Consider the following 24,794-nt stretch of genomic DNA (forward strand, 5'->3'; position numbering starts at 1 on the left):
CACTCAAAAATGTACATTACCCTTATTATTGGCTGAATTAGGAAAAACTGCCAGGAGCCAGGGAAGGTGTTTATATCAGGGAGTAACTTTAGGTGACCGTGGGAAAATCAAGTCACCTAATGGGTTTGAGCCTTCATTTCATCCTCAGTGAAATGAAAATACCTAGCCTCAGAAAGAATGAGAAAATTCATGTACAGGCATAGATACATTTTTGGAACAGCAAATCTATAACTCTACACCGTCCCAGGAAGCAAACCGCTTTGGGCCAGTTTTCCATTTTGTGTCTATGCTTGGAGTCTCCCAGGCTGGTTTCTTCAAGGTTTCCAGCGTTGGGTCCTTCCTGCCTGCCTGAGCCCATAGGATTTGTAAAAGTGGAGTAAATACCTACAAAGAGAAGTCTGTCTTTCCAGAGTCCCTTAAGGCATTTTCAAGGGTTTGCTTTTTTCCTTTCTTTTAAATACCATTGCTTCTAAGGACTCTATGAGGGGCCTGAGAGAGAAAACAGACTATCTGGGAAATTTCAAGCTCTTGATTAAAAAAACAAAAAAACCCCAAAACGGTAATAAAATCTCGCCCGGCTCCTGAGGCTTCCCAGAGCGACGTTTATGGCCGACGGGCCCCCTTCCCGCAGCTGGTTTGGAGGATGTGCAGTCTCCAGCCCTGCGAACTGAGCAGCTCGGGTTACCACCCCGGGCCTTCGGACGGCGCGGGCAGAGGGCTGGAGAGGCCAGGCCCCCACCCCGGCCGCGGCGCCTGGCCGGGTCTGCCCGGTGGCCTCATGGAACGGCTCAGCCTGCGCCCCGGAGCAGGACACACACAGGCTCGTTTCATGGTCTCCCCAGCCACGGTGGCCCCCGGGGAAGGTATTTCCGGAGGGTGGCCCTGTCCTCCCCTGCGGAAAGCCCTCGGGACGGGACGAATTTAGGAGCCTGTCTCCGCGGCATTGCACAAAGGCGCGCTTCTTCTCAGGGCGCCCCCGGGGGGAGCGAAGTGGCCCAGGACACTGCGACAACGTCTCTTTGCTTCTCGGACTCAAGGTCGCAGGATGCAGACCTCACCCCGTAACCGCACCTCCCCGCCCCGCTCCGCGCCGAGGTCGTCTTCCGCCACGCCGCTGCCCTCGGACCTCGCGGCGAGCCGGGCGTGCGGGGACTCGGGGCAGCGGGCGAGGGCAGCGGCCTAGGGAGCGCTCGGAGCCGAGCGGAGGAGGAGCGACGCGGAGCGGCCACCGGCGTTCACCTCGCCGGCCCCGCCGCTCCCGCGACCGCGGCCCCTGCAAACTTAACGAGAACCAGATGTGGTGGCAGCTGCTGAACTTTCTCAGAGCCGGCGATTGGTCAGCGGCCCAGGGCGGCAGCCAACCCGCGCGCTGGGCGGGCCCGGAGTCGCGTCTCGCCCGGGCGCCGGGGGCTCCAGGTTCGAGGCCGGGCGGCTGGGCTGGCGGGCGGCGGGGCAGCCCACGGGCCGAGCGACCATGCGGGGGGACCGGGCGGCTGCGCGGCCGGCGCTGCTGCTGCTGCTGCTGCTGTCGCGGGCCGCGGCGCTGCGCCGGGGCGAGCTCTTCCCCCACGGGGAGCTGTGGGGGGACCGGCTGCTGCAGGAGGGCGACGACGAGAGCTCCGCCGCGGTGGAGCTGGCGATTCCCTTGCGCTTCTTCGAAGCCCAGTTCAGCAACCTCTACGTAAGCTCAGCCCCTCCCGCCGCGCCGCCCGCGCTCCTCCAGTTCCTCCGCGGGTAACGCAGGGTCAAGCGCACGGAAACCTGGCGCTTGGAGGGGGACGGTCCCCACGGCCGGTGGTTCCCCGGCGCCCCCGGGTGGGACCGAGCCAGGAGACGCTGCTGCCCGACCGGCGGCTGTGGGGAGCAGGGTTTCCTCGAGGGGCAGAGCAGGGCTGTTGGCGGTCACGTCCGCGTCCCGGGCGGCGAAGGTGGCTTTGCCCAGGCGGCCCCTGGTTTGCAGTTGAGACCACGAGAAGGCTGTGAGCGTCTGCAGAGATGGGGTGTCCCCTCCTTGGACCGGGAGGCTATTGCCCCGGGGACGTGGGGCTCCAGGCTTGTGCGGGGAGTGAGAAGATGGCCGAAGAGTTTGGGGACGCCCGCTGCACTGCGCTGGGGGCACTTCTGGGGGATGGAACCGTCGTTGAAATTGTGTTGGTCGCCTGAGCCGTGAGAGGGGGGAAGCCTCTTGCCCTGGGCAATTCCCTGCCTTTCCTTCGCGACAGCGTGGCCCACTGTGGGCTCCAGCGACTTCTCCTTTCTCTCTCTCTCCCAGGTGGGCACCAACGGCATCATCTCCACCCAGGACTTCCCCAGGGAGACTCAGTATGTGGACGACGATTTCCCCACAGACTTCCCGGCCATCGCCCCTTTCCTGGCCGACATCGACACGAGTCAGGGCAGGGGCCGGGTCCTGTACCGCGAGGACACCTCCCCGGCGGTGCTGAGCCTGGCTGCCGGCTACGTGCGCTTGGGCTTCCCGCGCTCCGCCGCGCGCTTCGCTCCCACACACGCCTTCCTGGCCACCTGGGAGCAGGTGGGCGCCTACGAGGAGGTCACGCGAGGGGCCCCACCCTCCGGGGAGGTAAGGGACCGGGAAGGCTTAACAGTTGAGGGAGGGGCTTGAATTCTGGGCGGGAACCCAGGACCTGGCTTGGAAGTTCTTCTGAGTCTGGTCTTGGGCTGAACGTGATGTATCATTTGGTGGCACCAGGGCTGAAGGGAGTTGGAAGTGAAGAAGGCTATTTATTGTCTCTAGACATCTGCCGAGGCTCTGACAGGTGGTCGCTTTATGGAGAAGAGCTGCCTGGGGCATCTGAGACCCAGAGCGCAGACGTGGGCGTGCCTCGGAACATAAGGCTGTCTGCTGTTCGGTTACTTATTTAAGAATCACCTCTAAGTATGCAAGTGTTTCTAATTATATATTCATCGAAGGAAAAATCAGAAAATACAGGGAATTTTACAATGAACGATCACCCATTTCCCCACCGCTGTTGAATGTTTTCTTGTGTATGGTTTCCAGAAAGTTATTCTTATGCACCTCTCAATTGCTGTCTATGAACAATGACAGGTTCCCACTGCACATGCTGTTTTATAACTTGCTTTTTTCCCACTGAATGATGTATCTTGACTATGTTTCATTGTCTATAAATATATTTCTATAACAGCAGTTATAATGACTGCATAATAATGGCACCCAGCGGATTGACCATAGTTTACTAAACCAGTGTTCCAAGTGGTCGCTAAGGTTATTCCCAACTTTGCATTATAATAAAGCATGAAGCAGGTTTTTTTTTTTTTTTTTTTTTTTGAGACAGAGCCTCAAGCTATCACCCTGGTAGAGTGCTGTGGCATCACAGCTCACAGCAACCTCCAACTCCTGGGCTCAAGCAATTCTCCTGCCTCCACCTCCCAAGTAGCTGGGACTACAGGAGCCTGCCACAACGCCCGGCTATTTTTTGGTTGCAGCCATCATTGTCCTTTGGTGGGCCTGGGCTGGATTCAAACCTGCCAGCTCAGGTGTATGTGGCTGGTGCCTTAGCCGCTTGAACCACGAGCACCGAGCCAGCATGAAGCACTTTTTGAAAAGCTAAATCTTTGCATTTTTCTTAGTTAATATTCCAGAAAGTGCAATTGGCAGCCCAGAGGGGGTGCAGGCTGCATGATTTCCCTCAATTTTTGAAAGATGAGCTACAGAAAGATGGCACATATCCTCCCTGAGAGGTTAAGCTGCTTGCCGGTTGTCACCAACAATGAAATTGTGCTGGTTGCCTGAGCCTGTGAGACAGGCCAGTCTATATTGTCAGGATGCTGTGGTATTTGTCCTTTGCACCAGGACTGATTAAATACGAGGTTTCCTCAGTTAACTTTGCCTGGTCTTTCCTTGAGCCGGGGGGAATTAGGGTAGGGAAAGATTTATAGATTCCATTTCTCTTCTCCTTCCTTCAGAAATTGCCATATGCTGAGTTGGTTTCAGAGTTTCATTTAGAAAGGAATCTGTTTGGTTAGGGAATGTCTTCTTATTACCGATCTTGAAAGTTCTTCTCAATATTTGAAAGAGCTCTGGGACCTGAGTTCTTGCTTTACTAGTTCTTTGCAGATAGATTTTGGCAAGCAGTTATTTACTGTGATTGAAGGGTGGTGTGAATTCCACACGACTTTCTTAAATCTTGGCTGACTGACCTTGCATTGCAAAGCTGCTGAGCACTGGAAGATATCACAGGAATGGCATCTTTACCATGTAAAACCATTTCAGTTGGTGCCCACTCTGTAGGTGTGGCAGGATGTCACACCTGACATGGCATGAATGTCAAAGTATAATTGCATCCGAGAAAAATTTGAACAAATATTTTTTATCATTTCAAGTAATCTGAGATTTCTTAAACGGGCTTAGGCACTTCAGAGAGAAGTCCTGGTGCTGATCTTCAAGATACTGACTGGAGACTCGGAGGACTAGTGTTTACTTTAGCTGTGTTTCTCTGAAGAGAGGAGGAATATGTTGTTGTCTTTTTAGGGATGGGGATTATAAAGAGCTATGTTACGCGTATCTGGGTACTGTGGGAACTGTTTTATTGATCTGTGATTTAAGTTGTGTTGAAAGGGCTGAGAAAATGGATTTTTTTTTTTTTGAGACAGAGCCTCAAGCTATAGCCCTGGGTTGAGTGCCTTGGTGTCACAGCTCACAGCAACTTTAAACTCCTGGGCTTAAGCGATTCTTTTGCCTCAGCCTCCCTAGTAGTTGGGACTGCAGGCGCCCGCCACAATGCCTGGCTATTTTTTGGTTGTACTTGTCATTGTTTGGCAGGCTTGGGCAGGATTTGAACCTGCCAGCTCTGGTGTATATGGCCGACACCTTAGCCGCTTGAGCTACAGTTGCCACCACAGAGAATGGATATTAAGAGTGAGGTAGTGGAAGAGATTGTTCTGAGCTGTGCCATGGCCTAGAAGAAGGTTGAGGGAGCTGGAGATGTGGATGAAGGACTCATGGGGGTTGGTGACATGAGATGCATAAGTGCAAGATTGCCCCCTACGGTTTGAAAGTTTGTCCCCTCTGAAAGTCGTGTTGAAACTTAACCCCTAATGTGATAGTATAGAGAGGTGGGGCTTTAAGAGATGATTGGGCTTTAAGAGATGGAGGGGTCTCTGTCATAAATGGATTTTTCCATTCATGGAGTGTCATGGGATTGGGACTGGTGGCTTTATAAGAAGAGGGTGAGAGAACTGAGCTCTCACTCAGCCCTCTTGCGATGTGATGCCATGGTGCCTCTGGGACTCTGCAGACAGTCCCCACCAGCGAGAAGGTTTTCACCAGAGTCAGCCCCTGGGTGTTGGACCTCTCAGCCTCCATAACTGTGAGAAATAAACATTCCTTTCTGAATTACCCAGTTTCAGATATTCTGATATTCCGTTATAAGCAATAGAAAACTAAGACATTGCCTAATGAAAGCCTCCATTGGGGGACGGAGACCCACTGACTGAGTTCACAGGATGACAGTCATTGATGGAGGGGGTTGGAGTCCATTGAGTAAGGAGAAGCAGAAGCCGGACTTTGTTGTGGCTCTTTGACGTGCGTGGCTGAGGCCCAAAGGATTGGAGGTCCACAGTCTACCTGAAAGAATTCCACCTGAGTCTGAGGTACAGCGGGGAAGGATGGAGAGAATAGAGACATATATGGAAACTGGTTGAAGAAATGAGCACATGTCAGGAAGGATGTAATGTGAGGTGTGCGATAGGACTAAGCACTTATCTTTGAATTTTTGGCAGGATCTGTAGGATTTAGTGCAGAAAAATAAATTAGGGAAGAAGGTGCCTGTGACAGTGTCCCACAGGCGGTGGGAGGTGAGGGGTCACAGTGAGGAATAGAGGTCATTGTCCATGCCACACGCTGCAGGCCACAGGTCAGTGACCCCACAACTTCTAAGGAAGCAGGAAGGAGACCTTGGTGACCCCTGCAGGAGTCACCCTAATTCTTACTTTTCTTTTTAATTCTGTTATGCCTCTATAGCCAAGCCTCTTGGGGAGAGGGATGGCACTGTCCTGATATTTTGCCAAAAGGCTGCAATAAACTAAATGAATTGCAAAAATTAGAAACTGTCAGAAGGGCATGTGTCCTGTGCATCAGCCTGGCTCTGTGTTAAATCAACTCTGATTGGTAATGGACTCCTACCTGGAAGGGACCGTTCTGGCTTTTCTCTTTCTGATAACAGGATGGCAGAAACCTCGAAGCTGCAGCCACTGGCCATGAGCCTCTCTTTGCTGACCCGCTCCCTGTGGAGGCCCCTCTCTCCTCTCTGGAGTCCTGGGGGAGTTGGGACCAGTGACTCTTTCACCGGTTGGCAGCCCATCTGAGGGTTTCCCTTCAGAGACACTGCTAGTGGGGCCTTGCAGAGCGTGTACTGAGGAATTCAAGGACCTTTTCTGTTTGAAAGCCGCTCAGCTAGTCTCTGCCAGGAGGGGCCCTTCAGGACCTCATGAAGTGGGCTCTTTAGCAATTAGAGGGAGAATCCTGCAGGATAGACAGAGAACTTCACAGGCGGTCACTCAGTGTGTGGGTGGCTGTTAAACAGCCAAACTCTGGCAGTATACTGTGGGATCATAAATTCTACTTAAAAGGGAGTTGTTTCCTTCCTCTGATATTTGCCTATTTCAGTGGAGACCAGGAAGTCAAATACTTGCCACCTAAAATAAGTGTTTACCTCAAGGGCTGCATGCAGAAGATGTTGAATACATTTTAATTGAAATCAGTTTTGTTGGCTGACTGGCTGAATGAATGAATGAAACAAATCACTCAATACCTAGACTTCAGCTGAAATCCAGGCTCTCTGTCACAGCTCTGTTCGCCTCTCCCCCACCTCGTCCATGTGGTTCGACTGTTCACAATCTATACAACCTCCTTATCTTCCAGTCTCTAAACTTAGAACCAGGATTTTCTCCTATCTTACATTTATTATGGGTGATTAATGCCAGGAGCTTGGAAAGCTCAGCTTTTAAAAACAAGGTTCTTTTACCTTCCCAAGTATTTTTCTTTCCCTAGTTGATCTTTATTTATGCAGACTAGAGTCCAGCTCTGACGCGACTGAGCCCGAGTTAACCAACTTGCAGAATACCTTACCTGCAGACTTGATACGGAGCCTGTTTGTTTACATTTGGCAGCAGTTAGGGCGGTTTTGATTTGAGAGATCCTAGAACACATTCTTTGCCTTTTGTTTTTGGAAAAGTCAAACTTTGCTGATAACAACTAGAACTTCGACCAGGATCCTAGACCCCCTGCCTGTTACTTTGTAAGCTGAATGAATGAAGAAAGACATGATGCCTTGTTTCTCCTGTAAAGCACTAAAAGACGGGGTTATTATGTTTTGTTTTGTCTTGAAAAGCACGTTAACACCTACATTTTTTTGTTCTATCAGCAAAACCTCGAAACTATACTTTGAAATTAAACACTATAAAGAAAAAAATAACATTAGAGAAAAGTGAGAACAACTTGTGGGGGTGACAGATCCAGGGCGGGAACCAGAGGATGGCCCAGCCCTTCCTTGCTGCTCTGTGTAGTGAAGTGTGACATCCTTCTCTGTGCCTGATTCTGTCTAGCAAAGTGGGGGAGTCATAACATTTGCCGGTAAATAATTCTTTAAAAAACAAGTAGTGTTTTAAAAATACCTCCCCAGTTCCTTGGTAAACTGTAAGTGGAGTGTGATTTAGTGAAAGAGGCAGTCTCAGAGCCCTAAATATGCCATCTTTTTGAGATAAACACCATTAACAGATCTTTTGGGGCATGTGTGTGTGGGGGGACAGATACCTGGATTAAATACAAGTGAAAATCTGCCTTGCTGGAAATGCAAACGTAAGTGGAATGTAAAGAGTGATTCTGTAAGGACTAAGGCTGAGCCTGTGGCTAATTCAGACTCCGGGTCTGTGTGCCTAATCTGGTTGGCTCCTGCAGTGTTTATAACAGTCACAGGCTGCCTGGGTGACACCTCCACCCCTATGCCGATGCTGTGGCCTCCACTGTGGCCTCCGCTGCCTTCTCCTGATGGCTGTTCCCCTCTCCTAAATCGTGAGGCTGTCTGGGGCACATCCCTCTGTGCTTTGCTCCCTTCCATCTCCAGCACCAAGCGTAAGGTCCAGTGCTTGGCAGGCACGTGGCTGTTAGGATGAACAAATGAAGGCATTTACCAATGGATAAATGAAGGGAGTTTACCTATAAGTAAACGACCAACCAAGCACCTTCAGGTGAACACCAATCAGAAAAGCTCGTGAATGTAGAGGGTCAGAGGACAGGGACCATTCCACAAGGCATCCAGGACCCCTCTGAGCAGCAGCAGTTGAGAGCTGAGGGTTTCGGGGCACAGGGCGACATGAAGCAAGTGTGGAAGCAGCAGAGACGTGGTGCTGATGGGGACGATTAAGGGAAGTCTGACGAGGGTGCAGTGGAACTGAGGCTGGGGAGTGAGTCTGCAGCCAGGTGACAAATCGTGGGGTGCTGAGGGGGGGTTAGAGTGGCCTAGTGGGGCAGGACCCGGGCTCCAGGGCTGGCCGCCTGCCATTGCATACTTGCCACCTGACCCTGCGCAGACCTGGGAGCCCCTGTGTCTCCCTTCCGGCAGCTGTGAACTGAGGCAACTCAGCTGCTGGTGTAGACTCCAGTAATGGACAGAAAAGAGGGTGAGGCCGTGAGAACAGGGAGGAGGTGCCCGCCCCGGAGGGCGTGTAATAAACAGATGAATGAATGACCCAATGAGAGATGCCAAGTGCCTGGGGTGAATGGGAATCGGCAAGTTTGTTTTGCTTTGTTCTTAGCTCTGAAAGACGTTTGGATGGGAGACATTTGAAACTTTAAAAAATATTTTGATTTTCTTAGCCTGTGTTTTACCTATGCCTATTTCAACTATTAATCTAAAATTGATAAAAGTGCTTGGAGGGAGGGTAATTGGTGGGACCACACTTATGGTGCATTTTACAAGAGTACGTGTCAAATCTTCTAAGTGTAGAGTATAAAAGCCTAAACACAACAATTAAGAAAGTGTGGTGAAGGCTATGTTAACCAGTTTGATGAAAATATTTCAAATTGTATATAAAACCAGCACATTGTACCCCATAAATGCATTAATGTAGACAGCTATGATTTAATAAAAATAAATAAATAAATGAACAAATAAATAAAATTGATAAAAGATGCTTGGGATAATAAGTAATATTGCTTTTAAAATTATATTTGTAACTTGAAGAGGAAATTTTAAAGGTTATGTTTAAAAACAATCTGAAAAAATCCTGGGAAGGGGAAAATCCTTTGCATTTTATGATGCTTTGTTTTCCTTCTGGTTTTTAATTCTTTCATTTGGCTTTTTTTTTTTTTTTGCTTTTTTAAAGGATGTTTTCCTGTTTTTTTTTTTTTTTTTCTCACAGCTGAACACTTTCCAGGCAGTTCTGGCATCTGATGGGTCTGACACCTACGCCCTCTTTCTTTATCCCGCCGGTGGCCTGCAGTTCTTTGGGACACGCCCCAAGGAGTCTTACAATGTGCAGCTCCAGCTTCCGGCTCGGGTGGGCTTCTGCCGAGGGGAGGCTGATGACCTGAAGAGAGAAGGACCATGTTTCAGCTTGACTAGCACTGAACAGACTGTTAAAAACCTCTACCAGTGAGTAACGTGGAGCTGAAGCCCTTACCTACCTGAATATAACAACTTGTAGGAGGTACCCCAACACAAGTGGTCATAAGACTGTTAGATAATATCTCAGTGGTTTCCAAGCAAGGTATCAGGTCAAAACCAGGAACTGGATCAGACCCTGGGAGGGTCAAGTTCACCAGAACTGTGCATGTGTGTATCTGTAGAGCCAGCCAGGCTTGCTATGAAAAACACAGCTCCTAGAACCACATAAAAATATCCAGTAATATAACTGCCCATTTTAAGGTTTACCAGATTAATCATTTCCTAGGAGGAGACACTGTGATTTAGTCTTTTGGAAAGATACTGTTAAAAATTAAATCATAATGTAATTTGGGGAAAAAAAGAAATAAACAAGTTGGCAGGTTTTCAGAATTTTCAGGGTTTCTCCATGACTTGTTACCTGAAATGAATTGAACCGATTCTTAGTCTCATCAATGAATTCACGGCTCTCACAATAACCAGCCTGGTGGCATTTTGTCAGTCCACACAGACCCAATAGGGTCTTTATGAACTTTAGGGCTTGGGATTTAGGGTTTTTTTGTTGTTGTCTTTGCTTTTATTCCTTCCCTACTTCAGAAGTCAGCCAGGCTCCTTCCTGGTCTCCCTTAACTGCTCCTCAGTTGCATTAACTCATTCTGGGTGTAGGGACACCTTACACTTCCGCACACCACCTGCTTTGCTCCGGAGGGCGCTCCAGCCGGGCATGGTTACTCAGAGCGGACATTTATGGAAAACTCATGCTGTGCCGAGCATTGTGCTAAACACTTTCCAGATGTTATCTTACTTAAAACTCACAAGAATTGTAAGAAGTAGTACAACTGTTTTCTTGAGTTTACAGAGGAACTTAGGTAAGTAAATTGCCTATGATCTCAAAGTTAAGTGACAAAGCCAAAACCTAAGCCGGGACTGAAGCTCTGAATTAGTAATTTCATGCTGGGTCCCTGTAGGTCTCCATGTGGGCTGCTGCCTGGTTAGCTGGGAGCAGACTCAGCTCCTGGCTCAGTCTTCTGTGGCTGCTCCCTTTTCTACTGGAGTGCACAGATTCTCTCCTGCTGGGCATTACAGAGGGCTCCCAGCAGGCCCAGAATTGGGACACCTTGAACCCTGGTGGGGCAGGCACACAAGCAGGTCAGCAGATATGGAACACAGGAGTGGGTGCTGCTGTACACGGGGTCCAGTAAGGAGCCGGTCCAGAATCTGCCCAGGGGGTGGGGTGGGGGAAGCAGCTGCCTTCCGCCAGCAGAGAGTCAAGATAGCTTAGAGCCAACACACACACCCACACATACCACATACACCGTGCTCAGGAACACCACATGCACACACACACACCACACCCACATGCACACACACACCACACCCACATGCACACACCATGCCCACCTGCACACATCACGCCCACCTGAACACACATACCACACCCACCTGCATACACATACCACACCCACCTACACACACACCACACCCACATGCACACACATACCACACCCACATGCACACACATGCCACACCCATGTGCACACACACACCATGCCCACATACATACACGCCACACACACATGCACACCACACCCACGTGCACACACACCACACCCACCTGCACACACATACCACACCCACGTGCACACACACATGCACACCACACCCACGTGCACACACACCACACCCACCTGCACACACATACCACACCCACGTGCACACCCACCACACCCACATACCACACCCACATGCACACACACCACACCCACACACACCACACCCACGTGCACACACACCACACCCACACGCGCACACACACATGCACACAGCACTTCTGTTTACACTCCTGTGTGCCTTGCCTTGTTTTTATCGTTGATACTTCTCAGAAACCTCTGAAATTTTGATGAGGGCAAAGTGAACTATGAGGCCCAAGAACTGACCATTTTCATTAACGTAATCCATGCTTAATATAAAAAGTAAGGTATAAGCAAAGCAGAATGATGTTAAATAAAAGTAAAAATTACTGAATTCAAATAAGAGCTAGTATTAACGGTCCTTCCAGAATTTAGGTATATGCAAAAACTCGTTTTGTTTTGTTTTTGACACAGAATCTCTGTCTGTCACCCTGGGTTGAGTGCTGGGCGTCATCACCGCTCACAGCAACCTCACCCTCCTGGGCTCACCCGATCCTCCTCCCTAGTCTCCCATGTAGCTGGGACTATAGGTGCCCACCACCATGCCCAGCTCATTTTTCTATTTTTAGTAGAGATGGGGTCTTGCTCTTGCCCAGGTTGAGCTCAAGGGATCCTCCTGTATCGGTGTGCTAGAGAGTTAGGATGACAGGTGAAAGCCACCGCGCCTGGCCTGCAACATCTTTCTTAAACCCAAATGGTTCTTTTGCTACACATGTGGCATTTTCACATTTATTGTTCTCTTTCAGTCAATGTCTGTCAGACTATTTTAAGTCTACAAAGCATCATATAATCTATGTTCTGTATTATAAAGACAACTGAAAGATTTAAGTTTCTGGTTTTTCATATTATAAATATCATCATATGCCAGTCAGTGACATATACACATTGCTCACATTGTCAGTTCTCCTTTAAATAAGTTCTTCAAAGCGGAATTGTTGCAAACGGATACATGTGGTTTAATGTTTTATGTATATTAACAAATTTCTTTCGGAAATACTTTACCAAATTATATTCTCACCAATAATTTAGAGCTGTATTTGACAGAGTCTGTTTCCTATAGGCCTCTGTTCTTTTTAACATTTGCAAATTGGATACCATAAAGTGTTCACATCTTTACTCTGATTTCTTTCATACTAGCAAAACTGAATGTCTTTTCATACCTTCAGTATCCATTTGCACTCATATGCCACACAATGACTCGGTCAATGGCAGATCGCATATATGACAGTGGTCCCATAAGGTTATAATACCATATTTTTACTGTACCTTTTCTGTGTTTAGAAGCACAGATGCTTACTGCTATGTTACTGCAGTACTCAGCACAGGAGCACACTGTGCAGGTGTGTAGCCCAGGAGCAGCCGGCCACGCCGTGTGGCCCAGGCGCGCAGTAGGCCAGGCCATCTCAGTGTGCTGTGTTCACACAACAATGAAATTGCCTGAAAGGCATTTCTCAGAATATACCCTTATTGTTAGGTGACACATTGCATATATATCTGTTTTGTTCCTTTATTTTTAAACTTGAGCATTTCTATTTCTCTGAATTTTTTTGCATTGACTCACCATTCTCTGTGGATTAGTTGATTGATTAGCCCGTGTGAATACACAGTGAAACTGAGCATTCCATAAAGTCGCAAGAATCAAGGTGCCGATTGTCACAGATGGTCTTGGTTTTATGATATAATGTAACATAGATATTTAGAGCATGGCCTTTGGTGTTAGCTCTGAGTTAGAGTCCAGGCTCTGCCAATTACTGGTTATATGATCTTGAGACTAGTTAATCTCTCTAAGCCTGTTTTCTCCTGTAAACTCGGGTGCCATCACCACCCCTTGCTTCAGATTGTGCAGAAGAGTAGTCAGTGCTTGGCTCGGGGCTGGTGTGTAACCAATTCTCAAAAGCATGTAGTAATTATTACCGTTTCAGTATTTGGCAAAGATTTTTTAAGCAGGCATTGTCTTGAGTCTGTAACAAGTTTCCCGACAAGTAGAGGAAAACTTCCCACGCTCCCTATTTGTTTTCAATTAGCCAGATGTTAGATAAACTATTCAGACCGTAGGGCAGACGGATAACTCAATGGTCTGGCATTCCGTGGTGCACAGCCTTTGAAGCATCATGTTATTTATTTTTTATTTATTTATTTATTTTCTCTTTTTTGCTTTAAAAACTTTTTTTTTCCTCTTTTTTCTTTTGGAGACATAATGTTAAATAAGAGGTGGTCTACATCAAAAGTCCACTCTAATCCTTTTAGTTATCAATGTGTCTGCCTCTATTTGGTATAACACACCAGGGCGAGCTCTGAATCTAGTCTTAACAGTCTTTCGGCTATAAAATCCATTGCTTGCCTTTGTAGGACAGTGGGTGAGTGGCCACTTTGTCACAGGTGCTCTTTCCTTTCCATTTAGGCTGAGCAATCTGGGTGTGCCTGGAGTGTGGGCTTTTCACATCGGCAGCACCTCCCGGCTGGACAACGTGAGGCCAGCGGCAGCTGGAGGAGACCTTCCCGCAGCCCATGCCTCGGCTCCCTTGCAGCGATCCTTCAGCCTGGCTGCAGCCCTGGAGGGCGACTACACAGAGGACAATCTGGATTATTACGATGAGAATGAGGAGGAAGTGGATTACCCCCCTGGGGGGCCAGAGCAGGCAGCCAATAGCCACCGCAGTGTCCACGGGGCCTTCCACCCGGGGAGCTCCCCTACCCAGCCTGAGCTGGCCTCCCCTTTGCCGCACCCAACGCCTAGTGACTGGTTACTCTACCCTGAAAGAGAGCCTGCCACCTCGGACCCTCAGACCAAAGAGGGGACATCTTTGGAGGAAGTAGAAGCCCCTGATTTAAAAGGCCGAATTGAGTCTCCAGACCAGGCAGGGAGCAGAAGCCTGGCTCCGCCCCAGGTAGACGTGGAGTCCCGGGCCCCTTCCTACCCACCACCCTACCCAGATGTCAGGGCTGCGCCCTCAGAAAGGGGTCTTCCTCCAGCCCATCCGGAAGGAGAAGCTGTTGCCCCACGTCACCCTGTGTCCGGCCACACTCCGTCCCTGGGTCGTGGAAGGTCCGTGGTAGGAGTGGAAGACGACATCGGCTCTAACACCCAGGGTAAGTGTCTAGAAACCCAGTGCTGAGATTTCACTTGAACAGCGCTGATTTGGCAGAGTTGCGACGTTTTCCCTTAAGTGAGTAAGTGAAAAGTTTAGCAAAAGTGAAGATTGGAACTGATTTCTGATCCCTGTGTGTCAGGAGATGGAATAAATCTCCTTTGCCAAATAACTCTTGGCAGGGAGATTCTGTTTAGAATCCCTTGATCATTAATAATGTTTTTAAAAACTAGGCCTCATGAAGTGAGTGGGGAGAACTGGGTTTCTTGTGCCAGCTGTGCTCTCAAGGGCAATGAAGGATTCCAGTTTGAAAGTTCAGCAAAGGTAAAATATTTTGAGGCTTTGCACACGTTCCAGCAGCCCAGGGCTGCTGTTGAGTTTTCGGCAGCGGTTGTGCTGGCTCTGACCAACATGCCGGATTCATCCTCCACGTGGCCAGCCTCCTGCTCCCCTGGGTTGGGACAATGACACTCATGGTATGTAGGAGAGCAGAGGCCATGGGTGAGAAACGACCAAGCACCTGTGTCTGTTGTCATTTCTGGTCCGTGGCCGTGCAGCTGTGGCATGGGCCTCCCCGGAGCCTTGTCCTCATTTCGTGACTCACTGACCAGAGGGAGAGGCGAGGCAGGAGACGCCGGGCACAGACCGTGGTTGAGCAATGCAGATGCCCCCCAGCAGCCCTCTCTTCCCAGGGGAGACTTGTCACACCCGCCAGCGCTCTTCTCAGTCAGGGATGGAAAGATATGAATGGGAAACTGGTCACAGACCCATTCCGTTTGTTCTAAGACTGTTCGTCTGACCTCTAACAGTAGGAAAGAGGTCAGAGGTGACAGCTTTCTTCTGAACCTGCATTTTTTTCACCTTTCTCGTTTCCTATCCCTATTGTGGCAAAAACACGCTGACCTAGCAAAGAGGGACTTCTGCTGTGGTATTGATCTGCAGGATTTTGCTTGGAGAAGCACTTTTTCAGGAGGGAGGACAGTATTTTGTGCTAATGGGTATTGTACAAGGAGCAGAGGTGTCTAACCTGGGGCCCGCTGGCAGCATGCTGATTTGGTGTGGACGTTTTTTTTGCTAATCTGTGGCATCAGATATAGTAAAAACTATGCATAGATCTTTTTTATTTTTTTGCTCATCATCTTTTGTTAGTATCTGTGTATTTAATGTATGGCTCAAGATAACTCTTATTCTTCCAATGTGCTGTAGAGAAGAAAAAGGCTGGACACCCCTGGGTGAGGGAGACAGCTTGGTGTCACACCTGAACTTGAGTCCTGGACTCCACACTCACCAGGGGACCTGAGTCAACTCCCGTAACCTCCACTTGCTCATAAATTTGTTGGGAGGATTAAATACTTGACATTCTTAGATTGGCATCTGTACTAATTGGTTCTGAATACAGGGTGGCTGCTGTTAATTATAGAAGATTTAGAACAGTAGGAATGGGGTGGAGGATGTGTGGAGAATGAAGAACGTGCTTTTTAAGGAATTTTGCCTTAATTTTTGCCTAAGGGGCCACAGTTCCCTAAACTTGAATATGTGAATTTTATTGGGAGGCTTCAGATCCTTTTGACAATCTCTAGAATTTCTAGCACGAGTTTTGTGTATCCAATGAAATTTTAAAGTCAAATATCAAAGATTTTCACAAAGAGCTTTTGAGGTAAAGATGCATTCTTGAATGCAAGTGTGACTTGTGGTTTCCTGCCCTGGGAAGGGTTTGGGAATATTAAAAAGCAGATCCATGGAGTCTTCTAGGAAAGAATTAGGAAGGGGCTGCAGGGGTAACAGTTCAGGAGGCTTATGGAGCTGGCCACAGGGAACAGAGGCTGCAGCCAAACCCTCATGGGGCGTGAACTATGTGTTTACCTGAGGCTAGAGGGAGTCCACTCCTGACATTTTGGAAATGGCAAAATGCCTGTGAAAAAGCTGGTTAATACATTGAGACATTTAAGGGAAAAAAACATCTAACTAGAAGGTTTGGGACTTGGAGGAAAAAAATCCTCAGCTTTTTCCAAAAAAGGGATGCAGAGAGATGTGTGGAGTATAGAAGCGGGCTATTGTTAAATACTCTGGGGGAGACCGATTTTTTCAAATGGAACATTGGCGCCCCAGAGGTCTGTCAGACTGGTGTGGCTCACCGCAGGAAGCGGGTGGCATGGCTATAGCAGACCCCCACAGGGACACTGCCTGGTACCGGGTACCCAGCTGGGAGGCATCCTCCTGTGTTGGAAAGCACAGGGTTTGGGTGATAGGCAGACTTGAGATCGATGCCCCGCTCAGCTATGCTGTTTGCAACAAGACGTACACTCTGTTCAACGCTTGCTTTCCTCAGCTCTAAAACAGAGGCAAGGCAGAACTCATTTAGGGCTCGTGAGCATTGGGATTGGGGATGGGAAGCCCAGCAAATTCTTGTTAAACCAAAAAGGTAAGATTTAGTTAAAGGCCCCCCAAATATTTCTCCTCTTGTTTTTCCTCCCCTTAGGGGCTCTTTGTATAGACTTTTCAGTCGGATGCCTGGATTCTTTGCTTAGCACAGTGTCTCTCATGCCTCAATCCCAGCTCCTAGTGAGGCTGAGGAGGGAGGATCGCTTGAGCCCAGGAGTTTAAGACCAGCTTGGCCATGATAGTGAGACCCTATCTCTAAAGGAGAATAAGTACATAAACAAGCCTGGATTCTTTCCAGATGGTGTCTACACCAGGCTGGAGAGTCCTAGTCAGGCTCCAGTTCTGTTTGCTCGGGTCCCAGCACCAGCAGCACAAGGCTCATGTACCCATCCTGTGTCAGGCGTCTGGCTCTTCCAGGGCCAGAAAGTTACCCGGGCACGTGCCTGCACCAGCGATTGCTCACACTTACTCAGTGTGTCCCGCTGTTCCGACTGGGAACCAGGCTTTGGGTCCCGTCATCAGAATTTCCCCACGCGGTAGATACCAAGTATCCCTCCCACCTCACAAGGACAGAAGGAAGCCTGGGAATACCTCTGACTTGGTAGTAAGAGGCAGACCACGACTGCATCAAAGCCATGAAAAACTTAGAGAAAGCCGTAAGGTGACACAGAGCCAAGGGTGCTCTCTGAGAGTGGAGGAGGGGCTGGAGCCAGGCCTTGGGGTCGGAGTTGGAGTTGAGACCAGAGAGAAGCTTCAGTAGCATTCTGCACTGAGGAGTGGCCGGAGAGGAGGTGCAGAGGTGGGATGGGAGAGAGAGGCAGAGAGAGAAAGTGTGACAAGGTGGTGAGGGCTCCAGTTGCCCTGGACCAGGGACTGCCTGTGTTGCAGCAAGGAATGAGGTGGACTGTGCAGGTCTGAGAGGGGCTGAGCTGGTGGAGGAGACGCTCTACGCAGGTTAGTTTAACCTCAGTCTGTGTCAGTTAGGAGGAGGAGACACCTGGCTTTCAGAAGCCTCATGTCACTCACTTGGCTTCCTCCCTGGAGGGAATTCAAATAGGGTGTGCTGATCCCCCAGTCTTCCAGTCATAGGAGCCCTCCAGGGTGCACCTCCAGGTACGTGAGGGTCTGAGGATGAGCGGGAGGCTCCCATACGTGTGAAGACATCTGCATGCAGAGATTCCTGGTGGGGGCCCCATGGAGAGAACCTGTTAGTGCCATGACAGCCAACCCAGGGTTCTGATCACTGTGCACCCCCCCATCAACATTCAACATGAAAACTGGAGGGAAATGTGTACTACTGCTTTATAAAGTTGGGTGCAGTGGCTCACGCCTGTAATCCTAACCCTATGGGAGGCTGGGCAGGAAGATCGCTTGAGCTCAGGACTCTGAGGTCGCTGTGAGCTAGGCTGACAGCAGCGCACTTTAACCTGGACAACAGAGTGGATTTTGTCTCAAAAAAAAAAAAAAGAAGAAGAAGAAAGAACTAAAGAGGGAGGAGAAAAGAAAACAAAGAAAAAGAAAAAACTGTCCTGGAGAAAAAATATGGTCTTTGGGGGTTTGTTTTGTCTTTGTTTTGAGACAGAGTCCACTCAGTTGCCCAGGCTAGAGTGCCATGGCATCAGCCTAGCTCACAGCAACCTCAAACTCCTGAGCTCAAGTGATCCTCCTGCCTCAGCCTCCCAGAGTGCTGAGATTGGTTGTTTTTCAGGTGGCAGTAAAAGCTATGACAAGTTGCTCCAGCTCCTCCGTGCATGAAGCCCTGGTGAGGGCAGAGTGAACTGGTGTACCCCACAGAGCCTCTCAGTGGCTGGAGCCCTCTCCCCACGGGGGGCGGCAGGCGGGCCAGGGCTGCACACAGTGCTAGCGTGATCTGGGAAAATGAAGACTGAAGGATGGGTGAGAACAAGTGCAGAGGAGAATTTTCCACTTCTGTTAAAAACTCCCAATTAGGACAAACCTCGAGCACTTTGGCAATGCCTCTGTTTCTTTCCTCTTATGTATCCCCACCCCATTTTTCTTTCTATTAAGGGCAGGAGAAGGGTAACAAAAGCAATAAATGGAAAAAAGGGGGTGAGTTTTCTTCATGTTAAGAACCCTGTAACTACTGATCCTGAGTTAACAAGTCCCTGACAAAGCGAGCTCAAACCTGGCCAGCCTCTGCCCCCCACCCCCGTGTGCCCCAGATGCCAGCAGACTTGTCTCTTGATCATTTTTGAGCCTCAGTTACAGGCGCTTCCTGGCAGAGCATGGGTCCCGGGCAGGTAAGAGCAGCAGAGAGGCGGCCGAGGAACAGAGAGTATATTTCTCAGTGGGGGCGCTTGTCCACCTTCCTTGCCCACCTGGGCCCTGGTTGAAAGCGCTGGTTTCCATGCCCCTTCTCCACCCTCTGAACCAGAATCTGCCTCCTTCAGCTGGGTCCCCTGGTGACCCTGATGCCTCCCGACCTTGAGTACTGCTAGGTTGGGAGGGAGCAGGAAATTTAAGGCCAGATGATTATGTAATCTCTGTGGGCCTCAGTTTTCTCATCTGTAAAATGGAGATGATCTTTTGCCAGAATAGAGAAAAGCGAGAATATACTCAAAATTCTGATGTAAAGGGCACACAAAAGACCACTGAAAAGGGTTAGTGCCAGGCCTCTTTGGGAGTTTCATTGCACTGCCCGGCCAGCTGAGATCCAGACCTTGATTCCAGCCTTCAAGAAGTTGAGCGACTTTGAATCTAAAGGCAGCTCCCACAGAGATTCCTCGTCTCCTGCCCACTGGGAAGGGGCTCAGCTAGCGCGCTTCCTCCCGGCCTTCCCTCAGGGCCTTCACGCTACATCCTTGTGGCGTCCCCAAGCACAGAGCTGTGCGTCCCCGGTGGCGAGGAGTGACTGAGAGAGGGTCCCTGATGTGCTTCCTGCTCCAGGAGCTGCAAACTGGTCAGATGAAATTGGTCCACTACATTGTGAGCGGCCCCAGGTCACAAGCGGGGGGCTTGTGCACATGTGTCAGCACCACCTGGCATGAGCGGGCCCCGGGGATGAGCCACAGAGTGGGACTTGGTGGGCCTATGTGGACCTTCAGAACTTGCATTTCTAACAGGCTTCTCACGTGACCCTGATGCTCTGGTCCCCCAGAATTCTCAAGATGGATGCAGCTCTTCCTGTGAGGGTGGGATGGTGCCACGATGGTTCCATGCTGAGGGCATGCATTGCTGTTGAGCTGGGGTGAATGTCGTCGATGCCATGGGCAGCTGCCAGAACTACAGAGCCCCTCAAGCCTGCCCCTCCTAACCCCCACCATTCCGGTTCCCCACACCAAGATGTGGACATTGCCCGGGCGCCTCTCTCCATGCCTCACACCCCGCATCGAGGCCATCGGTAGACCTGTGTCCCAGATGGTGTGTCTTCTCCTGTTCTCTGCCAGCTCTTCTGACAGCCAAGGCACCAGCTCCTTCCCATCTCCCGCTCAGATCAGTCACTCTTATGCTCAGAGCCCTCCAGCAGCTGGCCGCCTAGCTCAGACCAAAGCCCAGCTCCCTCTTGTGACCTCTGAGACCCAGTAGGAAGGGCTGAGGTCACCTCTCCTCTCACTACCCCTCCATGGGCCCGCACCTCTCCCTCAGCTCCTGCAGGAGGCTCCCCACACCTCCACCAGGCCTTCGCCCCAACGTCATGCCTTCCTGAGGTCTCCCTGTCTGCCCTATTTGAAAGAGCACTTGCTCCAACTGCTGCCCTGTCCCTTCCCACTGTATTTCTCCTGCTAAATGACATGCTTGTTTACCAACTGTTGCCCTGGAGAGCGTCCGCTCGGGACAGGAACTTTTATCTCTTTTGTTTTTTGGTGTATCCCAAATTTCTAGACCAGGGCCATGACTATAGTGAGCACTCAAGGAATATTTGTTAAATTATTGAATGACTGAGTAAAAATTGCAAGAGGCATTTACCTTTCACCTAACAGGCTGCCACTATACGTGTTAAGTGTGCAAACCCGTGTGAGCACCTGGATGTGAAGGCCGGTGTGGAAGGAGGCTTGTCAAGGGAGCCTGTAGTTCTTCCCCTCTTGTGGATGCCATGGAGTTGGACGAGCAAGTGTATTCTTGGCTCGGTACATTCCATCTAAAAAATACAGTTTTCCATGAAAAATTATTTTAAAAGATTCCCAGGTGGGCTTACCAAAAAGGGGTTAACCTCTCATAATCATAGTCTGAGTCTCATAATATCCTTTCATGGGAGCCTAACCATTATTGTTTCTATCATTCTAGAAAGACACAGTCTGGTTTCCAGCCCGTTTATAAGCCTCTGCACAGCGGCCTTGGTAAGCGGCTGGCCGTGTGGCTCTGCCCCTCTCTTTCTACCCACAGAGAAGCTGTGACTACACCATGGCTGCAGTTGCTCCTTTATTCTCTCTCCCTGTTCCGTAATTCACTCTGAGAACAGGAATCGGGCCAAAGAACACACCGGAGTGGTGGGGTGTGACGCAGAGCCATTGCTCTCTCAGCTTGCGGGGAGAGCAGTGCAGAGTAGGGTTGTATTTGGCCCCCTGCAGGCCTGCAGCAGATGGATGGCCTTTACCTTGTGCTCAGAAGCACGTTAAAAATGCGATTTCTGGCTTGGCACCCATAGCCCAGTGGTTACAGTGCCGGCCACATACACCCGGGCTGGTGGGTTCAAACCTAGCTAGGGCCAGCTAAACAACAATGACAACTACAAGAAAAAAATAGCCGGGCGTTGTGGCAGGCACTTGTGGTGCTGAGGCAAGAGAATCTCTTGAGCTCAAGAGTTGGAGGTTGCTGTGAGCTGTGATGCCATAGCACTCTACTAAGGGTGACATAGTGAGACTGTTTCAGAAAAAAAAAAAGCGATTTCTAGCAATGCAGTTGTGAGGAAGGGGGTGTCCTCCTGCTTTAGAGATGAGGAAGCTGAGGCAGACTCAGGGTGTTCCCACCGTTTCCACGGAGCCCCTGAGTGGAGGTTGAGGCCCGTCTCTGAGGGGGGACCTGCTGCAGCCTCTCATCCCAGGCGCTCTGGACAGAGGCCTGACGGCCACGTATTGCCATGAGCACGCTCTCGATGGGGGGTCCCCGAGGAGATGCTTCTTTACACTTAGTTCTCGCTTCCCCAGTGGGAAGAGCCTGAGACTTTGACACACACCAATTACATTCATTTCTTTTTACTCAAAATGGTTTTCCCCCTTTAATTAAGCCAACAATAGATCCTGATATATTGTTTTCTCCACAGCAACCTCTGTAATATTTTGACCATAACATATTCTTTCGGTCTTACGTTTTATGTTCATTTCCTCTTTTTAAAAAAGTCAAATTATTCCTAATTTCTGTTTTTATCCAACTGGGATTTCTCAGTGACGTCCTCAAGGCCCTGTACCAAATCTCGCATCCCCAGCCTGGTTCCCACTGTGTTCCTGATCCCACTTTCCCCTTGCACCGCGGCTATCCAAGCCTCCCGCACCCTCAGCCGGCTGCGTCTCTGGGGACCTGGGAGCTGCTGTGCGCCGTGCACCGTCTCTGCCACGGCCCTCAGGGCTTGTGCTCTCCCCACCTTCTGTAATGTCCATCCGGGTAGTGTCCGCTCTTGCTACCGTCACACCTGATTTACAAAGTCTGACTCAACCAGAGGTGTTGAAGCCTGCGCTGATGACCACCGCGAAGCACCTGAGCAGGCCTCTAACCCAGAGCTCGGCCGCGACCCGTACCTGGTAGTTAAGATTGTGAAGCCCGGGTCCTGGGTTCTAACGCCACCTTGCCACTGCCTGCAACTTCAGGCGAGTCACTTCAGTCTTCTGTACATCGGCTTCTTACCTGCAAACAGATTAAAACCCAGCCCCTGCTACCTCGGGCCCTGGTGCAAATTAGAGTGAACACAGCCTGTGGGATGGTATCTGGCGTGTGTGTAACCGTTTAAATGTTAACTTTGTGATGTTTTTATTCGCCAACACAGGTCTTTACCCGGCTGTGTTGTTACCTGTGTGGTGCTCTGTCTTCCCCCATCAGTTTCTTTGCTTTCTGTTCCGGGGAAATATTGATCTTTCTGTCTCTTCTTTCCTTTTTCCTCCTTTTCGGACTCCAAGTGTAACACAGCTACCACCTGCTTTATCCAAAGCAGAGACCGGCGGCCAGCTCTCGCTAGGATTCCTGCTGGGCTTAGCATGGACTTAGCGCACTCCTGGCGGCTCCCACTCCAGGCCCCAAGGGCGCCATACTGGGGACTGGTGTGCTCCCCGACTCCTTCGGAGAGCAGCCTCCTGTCCATTCAGCACCTCTGGCCGCACCCACCCTTCGTGGCATTTGCGCCAATCCCCCGTTTGTAGCACAAATGGCCTCTCCTCCCCCTCCTCCTTTTGTTCCTCCCTCTCCATCCTCCCATCCTCCTCTTCAGCCTCCTCTCCCTCCTCCTCTCTCTCCTCCTACCCCAGCCTTCCTCCCTGTCCTCCTCCTCTTCTTTCTCGGATACAGTAAATGGGAAATAGAAGAAACAGGTCCTGGAACACTGAGCTTCCCCTGGGCCGCCCTGGCTTGCTGGGACCTCTCTGACTGTGGCCCACGCTGATCACTCTCGCGCCCATCCCAGTGAACCTGCCGTGGGCACGCGGTGTTCCGGCTTGATTCCCTGTTCTTTGCCTCCTCCCTCCCCTCCTGCCCACTTTCTTTAAGCTTGGTGCCAGTTAAGACCTTTCTCTCTCTTAGGGAAAATAATCTGGGCAGTAGGCCAGCTAGATCTTTTTTATTTCATGGTTACCTAAAAGAAGAGAAGAATGGTCGGACAGGGCCCACTCTTGTCAGCACCTTTCCTCACGTTTTCCTCCCCCGAGGTCATCGCTAGCCGGGGGACTGTATATAATTGTTGCTATTTGGCTATTTTTGATTCACACAAATGATGTCTTTTTACACATCAGTCCAACATGTACTCCCTGCTCTGCTTCACCGTGTGGCGCTCAGATCGGGTGCAGCCCACCTCAGGCCCCCAGCTTTGCAGCGAGGCTGCGTCCCCCATCTGCAGTCCTTCTTACCAGCAGGTTCATTCCTCTGGGTCAAATGTTATTCTTGTCTCTGAAACATCAAAACCTCTTTGTGTATTGTAATCTACACCGCTTTGCTGCAGCAGATGCTGCGTCGTGGCAACACTTGGCGACAATGACATGGGGATCCCTCAGTCCTTGTGACGCGAGTTTGTTTTATTTTTCAGTCTTCACGTACAACGCTGCCAGCCGGGACACCTGTGAGCACAAGCACGGCCAGTGCTCCCGGCACGCCTTCTGCACTGACTACACCACCGGCTTCTGCTGTCACTGCCAGTCCAGGTTCTACGGAGACGGGAAGCATTGCCTGCCAGAAGGTGACTGGCCGGGCTGCTGTGTGTCCCTGCCGTCTGTTGCTCCTGGCTGCCACTGCGAGCTCTGCTTTATGCCCTGGCATTGCCATTACTTAAGTCAGAGTGCTAGGAACTCACAGATGCTCGGTAAACATTGGAGGAGGTAGCAGGTTCGGGCTGCTTTCCCAATTTGAGGATTGCCAAGAAATGCGTCCTTCTTTTTGCCATCTCATTGGAGCCAAAGTGGAGCGGGGGAGGGAGGATGTGAGAAAAGAGACAGCAGGTGGAACCGTCTCATACATGGGCAGTTGGCGGCTTGCTTTCGTTAAAATGACTTGCTAAACACCCGGCGTGGTGGCTCATGCCTGTAATCTCAACCTTTCTCAGCCTGAGAAAGGGAGGCTGAGATGGGTGGATCTCTTGAGCTCAGGAGTTCAAGACTAGCCTGAGCAAAAGACCCTGTCTCTACTACAAATAGAAAAAGATTAGCTGGGCGTTGTGGTGGGCACCGGTAGTCCCAGCTACTCAGGAGGCTGAGAAAGGAGGATCACTTGAAACCAGGTGTTTGAGGTTCTGTGAGCAAGGCCAACACCATGGCACTCTAGCCCAGGCAACAGAGCTAGACTCTGTCTCAAAAAAAAAAAAAAAGTGAGATTTGGAAATTGTTGGTGGAATTGTTTTA

The 24,794-nt window shown here is 50.1% G+C and overlaps 1 protein-coding gene across 1 annotated transcript in view; it reads left to right on the forward strand.

Moving 5' to 3' along the window:
- Positions 1-1,332: 1,332 nt before the first annotated feature.
- NID2 (nidogen 2) overlaps positions 1,333-24,794 on the forward strand; it is a 58,612-nt gene continuing 35,150 nt past the window's right edge. Inside the window, exons 1-5 of the mRNA XM_053594218.1 lie at positions 1,333-1,681; positions 2,273-2,581; positions 9,400-9,632; positions 13,734-14,422; positions 23,987-24,136. Of these exons, the coding sequence (XP_053450193.1) occupies positions 1,475-1,681; positions 2,273-2,581; positions 9,400-9,632; positions 13,734-14,422; positions 23,987-24,136 (1,588 nt within the window). The 5' untranslated portion in view covers positions 1,333-1,474. The remainder of the gene's footprint in view (positions 1,682-2,272; positions 2,582-9,399; positions 9,633-13,733; positions 14,423-23,986; positions 24,137-24,794) is intronic.

This window comes from Nycticebus coucang, chromosome 6 (genome assembly GCF_027406575.1).
Source record: "Nycticebus coucang isolate mNycCou1 chromosome 6, mNycCou1.pri, whole genome shotgun sequence".
Lineage (NCBI taxonomy): Eukaryota > Metazoa > Chordata > Mammalia > Primates > Lorisidae > Nycticebus > Nycticebus coucang.